General features: G+C 44.5%; 1 protein-coding gene across 26 annotated transcripts in view; it reads right to left on the bottom strand.

Moving 5' to 3' along the window:
- The window catches only part of celf2 (cugbp, Elav-like family member 2), a 296592-nt gene that overhangs the window by 41836 nt on the left and 243568 nt on the right, over window positions 1-11188 (bottom strand). For all 26 annotated transcript variants that reach the window (XM_054739830.2, XM_054739831.2, XM_070545042.1 and 23 more), the window contains one exon: window positions 10383-10517. In XM_054739830.2, coding sequence (XP_054595805.1) covers window positions 10383-10517 — 135 coding nt within the window. The remainder of the gene's footprint in view (window positions 1-10382; window positions 10518-11188) is intronic.

Raw genomic sequence — 11188 nt, 5'->3', positions numbered from 1 at the left:
AAGGTGGGCCAATCACAGCTCTTTATCCACTTTGTGGGTCAACCAGGGCCCTCTATTCGTCTGGGGGGCAGGATGATGCAACAGAGTGGAACAAGATGGCGACAGGTAGTCTGAAACAGCTTTTACATCAGTTTTGGACTATTTGGACTTGAGATTTATTAGAATTAGAAGCACATAGATGTATTTAAGATTTTTCTTTTAGAAAAAAGGATGTAATTTCACCTTTTGCAATTACCGCCTCGTTTACCGTTGGGGTGAGTACGTCACGTTGTTCATTGTCGATCGTTTCAAAGACAACGGTAGAACCCGCCCCACAACAGAGCCGTCAGTGGAGCGTTGCCAGACTAAATAACATATTTATGTAGTCTGGATTGCCAGGCTACCATTTGACCATTTTCCCGCTAAAACGATTCGTAACGAGCCGCAAAACCAACCCGACTCTTAAAATAATGCTTAAAACATTCATGGGCTCAACTCTGACCGTTTTAGGTGATTTACTGTTTTTGTTCCTGGGTGATTTTTTTTTTCTGTTTCTACTTTGAAATATGGCACAAAAACAGAAACCTTTATGTTTACCTACATTAAAGGTTTGTTTTCAAAGAGCTGTGAAATAAATAAGAGATGTTGCTCATTTAGACAGAAGCTGCTGCGTTGCCACCAATGTGAAGAAAAAGAACCCCGCCCCACTTGAGAACGGGCTAACCAGCTATCCAGCAAACATGCGGACGTTTAATCAACGTTGAAAAGCCGGCACGTCCCGTCATGGTTGAAAAATAGTTCCAAAATGAACGTTGAACCGATGTCTTTTCTGGACGTGAATTACACGTAACAATTATACATGTAACTACAAATCTGAGTGGACTTTTAGGAAACGTTATGTTCAATATTTTTTTATTTGGACCGTCCTGCTGCGACCATTTTTGACCGTGGACACCACGTCTCCGCCGGACCAATGTTTTGTAGGGTCCTATCGCGACTATTTTTGGCCGTGGACACCACTTCTCCGCCGGACCAATGTTTTGTAGGGTCCTATCGCGACTATTTTTGGCCGTGGACACCACGTCTCTGCCGGACCAATGTTTTGTAGGGTCCTATCGTGACTATTTTTGGCCGTGGACACCACGTCTCCGCCGGACCAATGTTTTGTAGGGTCCTATCGTGACTATTTTTGGCCGTGGACACCACGTCTCCGCCGGATCAATGTTTTGTAGGGTCCTATCGTGACTATTTTTGGCCGTGGACACCACGTCTCCGCCGGACCAATGTTTTGTAGGGTCCTATCGTGACTATTTTTGGCCGTGGACACCACGTCTCCGCCGGACCAATGTTTTGTAGGGTCCTATCGTGACTATTTTTGGCCGTGGACACCACTTCTCCGCCGGACCAATGTTTTGTAGGGTCCTATCGTGACTATTTTTGGCCGTGGACACCACGTCTCCGCCGGACCAATGTTTTGTAGGGTCCTATCGTGACTATTTTTGGCCGTGGACACCACGTCTCCGCCGGACCAATGTTTTGTAGGGTCCTATCGTGACTATTTTTGGCCGTGGACACCACGTCTCCGCCGGACCAATGTTTTGTAGGGTCCTATCGTGACTATTTTTGGCCGTGGACACCACTTCTCCGCCGGACCAATGTTTTGTAGGGTCCTATCGCGACTATTTTTGGCCGTGGACACCACGTCTCCGCCGGACCAATGTTTTGTAGGGTCCTATCGCGACTATTTTTGGCCGTGGACACCACGTCTCCGCCGGACCAATGTTTTGTAGGGTCCTATCGCGACTATTTTTGGCCGTGGACACCACGTCTCCGCCGGACCAATGTTTTGTAGGGTCCTATCGTGACTATTTTTGGCCGTGGACACCACTTCTCCGCCGGACCAATGTTTTGTAGGGTCCTATCGTGACTATTTTTGGCCGTGGACACCACTTCTCCGCCGGACCAATGTTTTGTAGGGTCCTATCGCGACTATTTTTGGCCGTGGACACCACGTCTCCGCCGGATCAATGTTTTGTAGGGTCCTATCGTGACTATTTTTGGCCGTGGACACCACGTCTCCGCCGGACCAATGTTTTGTAGGGTCCTATCGTGACTATTTTTGGCCGTGGACACCACGTCTCCGCCGGACCAATGTTTTGTAGGGTCCTATCGTGACTATTTTTGGCCGTGGACACCACTTCTCCGCCGGACCAATGTTTTGTAGGGTCCTATCGCGACTATTTTTGGCCGTGGACACCACTTCTCCGCCGGACCAATGTTTTGTAGGGTACTATCGCGACTATTTTTGGCCATGGACACCACGTCTCCGCCGGACCAATGTTTTGTAGGGTCCTATCGCGACTATTTTTGGCCATGGACACCACGTCTCCGCCGGACCAATGTTTTGTAGGGTACTATCGCGACTATTTTTGGCCATGGACACCACGTCTCCGCCGGACCAATGTTTTGTAGGGTCCTATCGCGACTATTTTTGGCCGTGGACACGACGTTGCCATCCGACCTACATTTGCTGGGATGCTATGTTAACTACACATAACTAATTGTCGACATAACAATTAAACATATAATTGTAGGCATGTACGAATGTATCTGAATGAATTTTTAAGACCTGTTCTGTTATATATTATTTTTACAAATTTGGGCCGTCCTACCACGACCATTTTTGGCCAACGACACGACGTTGCCATCGGACCTATATTTGCTGGGATGCTATGTTGACCACCAACACATTCTCACACCCAAAGCATCAAAATATGACGCGTGTGACCAAGCATCAATGTATGACGATTCGGGACGCCCCAGCGCGTCAGGAGACGATGATCAGGGACATGCAGGGACACGTGGCTCCGCTGGCGTTAGTGTTTGATGCCCGCGGTCACACGGACATTATTCGACTATTCAACCTTCCCCTCACCCCAATCCTAACCTTAAGGTCAGTACCTGTGACCTTAAGGTTAGGATTGGGGTGAGGGGAAGGTTAAGTAGTTCACAAGTCGTTGTAATGTCCGTCTAACAACCACCGGCGTCGGATACCGATGCCCTGGGACAGTGCGTCATCAGTGTGTCCCTGATTGTCGTCTCCTGACACGCTGGGGCATCCCGAATCGTCATACATTGACGCTTGGTCACACGCGTCATATTTTGACGCTTTGGGTGTGAGAATGTGTTGTGACTACACGTAACTAATTGTCAAAATAACTATTAAACATATAATTGTAGGCATGTACGAATGCATCTGAATGGATTTTTAAGACATGTTCTGTTATATATTATTTTAAGAAATTCGGGCCGTCCTACTGCAACCATTTTTGGACGTGGACGCCCCGCCGGCGTCGGACCAATGTTTGTTGGGTATTAGCGCCACACACACACAAAAAAAAACGCGTTCAGCTTGTCACTGTGCCAAAATCACGGAAGTTGAATACATGGCTCTATTACTATCGATACGCTCCCATCCATCACGAGTTAGTAGGGTTTCATTACGTTCCACAGACCATCTTAAAAGATTTGTTCTGGTCAAAACTAGCGTTTAAACTTCAGTTTGAGTTTAAATATTCAGGACTACTTTGAGCTGGAAGTCTCTAGATGCATCAGCTGCTTGTTGGTGGCTTCCTCCACATCCTGAGGAGCAGCTGATCCATTGTGAGAGCTGCTAAAACCAGAAAGCTATTATTTAAGAGTGTCAGATGAACACATTCTTAGTTTGAAAGGTTCATCAAACGGTTTTATTGACTTCATCTTTTAGAGTTCACGCTGTTTTAGAGGACTGCTTTTCTCCGATTGCTCCTGCTTTCATCCGTTTATTGTGCAGCGCTTCAGTCCAACTCGTGTTTTGTTGAATGAGCCCAATAAATCATCTGGCACCGACAACCCAAGAAGCTTATTAAACTCTAATTCAAAGTGTGAATATACTTTTGTGAGTTTGAAGGCTTTGTCATCAGAAGAACGCCGTGAATGCCCGTTGTGTGAACAATATGGCTACTTGCACGAGCTCTGACCTTTAATAATTCACCTTAGCGCTGAAAATCCTCTAATCTGATGACTAAATCAGAGCCACTTTCGGTTTTCTCCAGTTACTGAGGGTTCCTGCAGGAAAACGGCGGTTTTAGCTCACACATGTAAACAAAAACATTTATATTTTGACATCTCACTGACTTTTTTGCACTTTTTGCACCTGCAATACTTTCTCTTCCTGTTCACTGTTCCGTTGCTCTAATGATTATTTGCACAAATCAGTTATTTAGTTGTTGGTCATCTTGTTTTTACTTTTTAAGATATTTTACCTGCAGTTTGAATCTATTGACTGTCCTTTAAGTCAAGTGACAACAAAAGTTTTGATTTATCTCGTCTCTTGGTGTGTCTGCTCTGTTGGGAAAGCCAAGTGTGCTTTATTTAGTCATAAATTAAAGAAAATGAACTCCTGTCTTGGACTGATCTCTTCTGACATTTTGGCACTCAGGTTTATATTTTTTAACTGCTTACACGGTCAAAACAACATATAAAGAAACAATTTAAAGAACAAGTCACCCCCTACCAGAGTATTACTCCACTCCCACTTCCTGTTTGAAAAATGCAACAAATGCTGTTGCCTAGCAGACCGAGAGGGCGGAGCCGCTAACAAATACACACACACACACACACACACACACACACACACACACACACACACACAAGCACACACACACACACACACACACACACACACACACACATTCACACACACACACACACACACACAACACACACACACACACACACACACACACACACACACACACAGGCTCACAACAACATTGTGACATCATATGGTACCAGCTAACATTCTAGGGTACCTCTTAGCCAATACCGATGGCAGATTTAAATTCAAATGCAGTGCAGAGTTTTTACCTGACAACGGCACAACACTGACAGTTTTAGGCAGAAAATTAAAATTTTAACTAAAATGCACTAAAGTGCAAAACTATTGACTACACGTGTCTGCAGCACGATTAGACACACATTTATATAGTTTATCAGAAAAATAAGTAGATTTGGGGGTGACTTGCTCTTTAAACAAATGCAATTTGTAAGCCCCGCCCCCTCCCTCCCTCTCTGCTGTGCTTCAGCTCTGCTACTTAAGCCTCTCCTCTTTTATGAGGCTGGTTTACGCCCACATATTCGGTTGTGGCGAGCCTTCAGAGGCTTAAACCTGAGCTGTTTTCCACGTGTTTTATAAAGTACAAGATTGTTTGAATTTTTATGAGAAGAAAATAAAAGAAATAATTTTGCTCTTAAGTAAAATTTTAAAAAGCAGCTTCCCAAAACAGAACAAAGTAGTTCTCTGCTCTTTGGATTTAGTCATCTACGACTCACGAGGGAACATCTGTCAGCTTCAACGAGCCTCTCTGAAAACTCAGGTGTTTTTAAGGTGTAAACCTCAATTACCAACAAGTCTCTATGACAGGCTCAGGAGTAAAAAAATGCCAGACTGTGGCCCTTTTGTCTGTTAAGAGCAAATATTTTACATGTCTTTATCATTCTGGCTGCAAAACCAACATGTGCAGCACTCAATTTTCTAACTGATTATTCCTCTTAGTCACACAGACCTGCCTTTGATCTCATATCCAAGAATCGTTTTTCCATTTCCGTGTCCTTGACAACTGGAATGTCAGAGTTTTATATCCATTGATGCTCAGCTGCTTTAACATTAGAGCGGTACAAGTGGACTGAAGGTTATCGGGCTCTACAGCCCTGACCTAGTAAACACTCGGCTGTCCTTTTGCATGTGAAGCTAGCGTGCTAACGGGTTGTTCTGCGGATGGGACGTCTGTAAAGGGGTCATCCTTTCAACTGATGCAGGGGACTGCCTATTTTAGACAAGAGACAATCTGTCCTTTAACTGGTTTCCAGGAGGTTTTCCCTTCCTCTGCTGGGATGCTCGGCCCCAGAACCGATCTGGGTTAGCCCTTAGTCTGGTCCTGAGAGGTCCTGGCAGTCATCGTCACAGGCTGACGGAGGTTTCAACCCACTTCTTCAGCAGATTCATCTCAAAGCTTCTAAAAAAAAGACGATGATAAAAAAGGCACAAGCCAACTTTTGGATTTGTTGGTGCACGTCTTGTTTTCTCCACGGTGCAGAGACGGGACATAGTTTGATCGCTAAAAATACCACGCGGGCCGCATTCTGTCATCAGTGGAGAACCACGCAGTCCTTTAATGAAAGTAGGGTAGCTCCCCAGGCCCAGCCATCCACTGGTGGTGTGATCCATATTTTATTAATAGCAGGATAGCGGAGCACTTGTCTGATTGATACTGTGGTTTCAAAAGAGTTCTGCAGCAAAGCTAGGTGGGACTCAAGGCCTCTGGGAGTTGTAGCAACGTAGAAATTCTTAAAAAAACGATATGCATCCTGATCGGAGGTGGAAGCCAAGTTGGACAACAAAAGCATTTCATGTTGGGCTTGTGTCAACTTGTTTATGTTAGCTCTACAGGAGCAAGAGTGCGACCATCGGGTCTGAAATATTTATGAGGACAAAAGAGAGGAGCTGAAAAAGGGTGGAGGACAGAAATGAGGGAGGAAGACAACACGGGAAGTCAAACAAATTGATGCAAGCAAGGATTCTGGGACAGCCAGGGTGAATTCGGAGTCAAGAGCGGTGGGTGCTGTTTAAAGAAGCAGAGGAACGTTTAGTTTGAGCCAAAGACACGGGCTGGGTGGAGACACACTGAGAGATCACGCCTCGAGGCGACAATCAAACATCCAGAACGTTCGACGAAAACAGAAAAAACAGAAAATAGGTGACCAACAGAGAGCCTGTATGACAATGACAGCGACAGGAGAGATCAGGGAGGCTCCTCATCTCCTCAGCCCAAAGAACCCACGGAGGGTGGAGGAAGGTGGGGCGGGGTGGTTAGGGAGGATGGCTGAAATCGGGGGGTGGGGGGTGTCAGAGGGACTGTAGGAAGGAATGGCTCTTAGGGATGAATACACTTTGCTTAGATGTCCTTCAGCAACACGTCGAGTGTTTCTGAAGGACAACAGAATTCCATCCAATTTACATCTGATGTCGAGTCGAGATTCATTAAACAAGTTCACACCAAAAGCTGTGGGATTTAGGAGATTTAGTCCCAGTCCCAGTTTAGTCCAAGTTTAGCCCCAGTTTAGTCTCAGTTTAGCCCCAGTTTAGTCCCAATTTAGCCCCAGTTTAGTCTCAGTTTAGCCCCAGTGTAGTCCCAGTTTAGCCCCAGTGTAGTCCCAGTTTAGCCCCAGTTTAGCCCCAGTGTAGTCCCAGTTTAGCCCCAGTGTAGTCCCAGTGTAGTCCCAGTTTAGCCTGATTGTAGTCCCAGTTTAGCCCCAGTGTAGTCCCAGTTTAGCCCCAGTTTAGCCCCAATTTAGCCCCAGTGTAGTCCCAGTTTAACCCCAGTTTACCCCAGTTTAGCTCCAGTTTAGTCCCAGTTTAGTACCAGTGTAGTCCCAGTTTAGCCCCAGTTTAGCCCCAGTGTAGTCCCAGTTTAGCCCCAGTGTAGTCCCAGTTTAGCCCCAATTTAGCCCCAGTGTAGTCCCAGTTTAACCCCAGTTTACCCCAGTTTAGCTCCAGTTTAGTCCCAGTTTAGCCCCAGTGTAGTCCCAGTGTAGTCCCAGTTTAGCCCCAGTGTAGTCCCAGTTTAGCCCCAGTGTAGTCCCAGTTTAGCCCAAGTTTAGCCCCAATTTAGCCCCAGTGTAGTCCCAGTTTAGCCCCAGTTTAGCCCCAATTAAGCCCCAGTGTAGTCCCAGTTTAACCCCAGTTTACCCCAGTTTAGCTCCAGTTTAGTCCCAGTTTAGTCCCAGTTTAGCTCCAGTTTAACACCAGTTTAGTGCCAGTTTAGCCCCAGTTTAGTCCCAGTTTAGTCCCAGTTTAGCCCCAGTTTAACCCCAAGTAGATTGTCGCCAACAACTCAAACAAATCCAGATGGAGCACCAGGATTAGCACCTTCATGAGAAACCTGTCTTATCCAGTCCTTTACATGTCTGCTGCCCCCTGGTGGAGGATCTACAGGTGGTGAGGGCCAGTTTTATTTATTACTGTTATTTTGTCGTAGAATTACATAATAAAATAAATCACATCATGTAATTTTTATATCAACATCAGACAATTAAAAGTTATTTTATAACAAGGTTTGCTGTTAATATTATTATGAAGTAGTGTTAATCCAAGGCGTTAAAGGGTTAACGACTGTGGCCTGGCCTGCGTTGGACTAACGGTTAGCGCATCAGTCCTAAAGGATATAAACTATTTCTCTGAACAGAGGCTCTTCAGGACAACATCTGGGCATTGATTTCTCAGTGTTTCTGCCTCTGATCCATAAAATAACGTCTATTTCTGGATGCAGTCGTGTTTAAAATGATAAACAAACAACAAAAACATAAACAGCTTCAACTCACTCATTTATAACTGAATTAGAGTAAAAGTATTCTTCCAGGAACAGTTTAGTTTCAACTTTATTTCTAGATGACCCTAAGTGTTAATGAGTGTGACCTGCAGCAGGCCCCTGACCCTCCACTTTGTGAACCCCAAAATTTAACAGAAACAAGCTTCTAAATGTCCCATGAAACACTGAATTTTGAGTAAAAAGGTGAGTAACCTTCTAGTGAAATTCTCTTCGGTAAAAAACCAAACTGGTAAAAGTCAGATGAGTGAAATGAAAGCGACAGCTGCTAATGAGACGGGGTTATTCTAGCAGCACCACATGAGCCAATTAAAAGGCTGGAATCTGTTTTATAAGAATTTTTATATCAAATAAAATCTCTGTTTTTTAAAATACAATAATATTTCCTTTTCATTTTCTCTTCAGTGGACAATTCAAAGTTGTGAATGAAAGTAGCTGAGATGAGCATATGCCGAGGTAAAAAGCTTACGATGCAGCTAGCGCTGAAGGTGGATATGAGCGCTAGTTTGGGGGTGGGGTGGAGGGGGTGGGGTCGAAGCTGAGAGAGCAAGGAGGAGAGGAAAAAAGAGAGGTGGGGAAAATGTATAGAGTATCTATATGATGTATAGAGCGAAGAGGAAGAAGAAGAATGTATTCACTGTGAGGAGCAGCCTCACCGGGCCGCTGCAGTTCACTGGGAAGGTCATCTGAATCTTTACAAGGTCAAGTCAGAGTTTAAGAAGGAAGCAGGATCTCAGACCATAAATAAATAAATATGACACCATAAAAATGTTGAAAAATAAAACACATACACTACTGTACTACAAAAAAGTAACATGGTTTTTAAGGGTACACCCTAGTGGCTGGCTGCTAGCCTGGCAAGCTAGACTAAATAAATATATTATTTATTTAATACCAAACTTTGCAAAGCAAGAATTTGGTCTAGTTCACTAGGCTAGCTGGCTGCAGGATAAGATTTAAGCCCCACCCCGCACCTCCATGTAAACAAACGTGACCCTTTTATAACTAAATAATAACAATTTCCTTTATTTTTATCCACGCGTATTCCATTACATTCTCCAGATCATAACGTCAAATCCAACATATTCTAGTAACAAAAATGGTCAAATTCAAAGATAGCATTTATTTTTCTTTAAAGTGATACTAAGCAGTTTTCTTGCTTTTAGCACCCCCTAGTGTCTGTTTGTAGAAGTGAAACTACCTCCTCGCTGCGCGTTCGTCTTTTTTAACGCCTTAATCTACGAGCTGACGTCTCCCAGCCTCCCCAAGTGTCTAGAGGAGAGATTCACCACAATATTAAACAAATCAGCTGTGTTCATGATCTGGCCAAAGGGGGCGATAGAGGCAGGGTGGCGTTTCATTAACCCTGTACTGGGTCATTTTAGCTCAAACTGGCTCAAGAAAATGATTTAAAAACATGAAAAAGTTGTAAATTTTCCCTTTAAAAACATTTTTGACAAAAAATATAAAACACACATTTCCCTAATGAGGAGGAGGACTTTCTCTGCTCTAAAATGTGCTCAAATCTTTTATTTAACATGCCGAGTTGTAATTAACTATTTGATGCTTTAAAGAAAACATCATGATTATGTGCCTATAGGGGAGTGGGCGGGGCTAAAAGCTCAGACAACATGAAGAAAACTGAGGCACCCACCTTTATACATTTTGATGATAAAAACAGTATTAGCTGAACTTCCCATGCCAGGCCACTGGGGGCAATATAATGTCTGTTTGTGCAGGAGCCTAAATGTGCAGTCGATGATCTAAAAACATTACAATAAAGTTGTCGGGTAAAGAAAAACTAAAACAGTTTCCCGCCAGCCCGCTCCGGCCGCATGATTCCCAGAGGAATGTTTTTAGCCACTCGGATCGCTTCGCAGCAACAATGAACAGCAGCGGCCGGAGGCCGCCCCGGCAGTAGTTCTGACACTAGGGGGTGTAAGTCTGGATGGAGGTGAGTCAAAGAGCGAATGGTACCTCTGCTGAGCCCGTCGGGCCCTCGAAGGATCCGGCACTCCTCGATCTGTCCGAACGCAGAGAACATGACCCGGATGTCATTCTCGTTGCACTTCTTCGACACCATGCCGATGAACAGCTTCCTGTCTTCAACAGCTTGAAGAAGAAGAAAAAAAAGAGACAACTTGAATCTCAAACACATGAATATCAATTCAAATGCTTTCCCGTTGATGTCATAGTTTTGCATTCCAGTCATTTTAGTCAAATCCTCTGGTTAGTGAGCGCTAACGGTGGTAGCAGCTAGCTGTAGCCTGGGAGTTTTCTCAGCAGAAACCATGTTTTTAATGAAAGAAGCACTTAGTATAAAACTAACTACTAAGCATGAAGCTGTTTTAGGACAGGTGTAAAAGATTGTCTCAGACTAGCCGTTAGCTCATCAATCTCCCCAGAATAAAACAACTCCCTGCTCGGTTTGGTAGCAAAGGTAAAACATGAACGTCTAGGACTCTGAAGACGTGTGGATATTCGTGGCGTTGGTGTCAGGTTTCCTGCTCATTGGCCTTGGAGGCTACCTGGCTTACCGGAAAATTAACGAGCTGTCGAGGAATATTGGCTTGATCCCGGAGCTCAGAGATGGTTTGCACCGCGCTATGAATTCACAGACTCACATAATTGTTGAGATGAATCGTAAGCTTGGGATTTTGGCGGAGATTCATTCTTTGGCACAAAATATGGATGCCATCAAGGATAGAGTGGATGAATCAGCACGGATTGGGATAGATTAATGTCCATTATTGGGATTTTGAGAGTCTGAGGACCAACAAACT

Source organism: Nothobranchius furzeri, chromosome 1, assembly GCF_043380555.1.
Source record: "Nothobranchius furzeri strain GRZ-AD chromosome 1, NfurGRZ-RIMD1, whole genome shotgun sequence".
NCBI lineage: Eukaryota > Metazoa > Chordata > Actinopteri > Cyprinodontiformes > Nothobranchiidae > Nothobranchius > Nothobranchius furzeri.
This window is presented reverse-complemented; position numbering and strand designations above follow the sequence as displayed.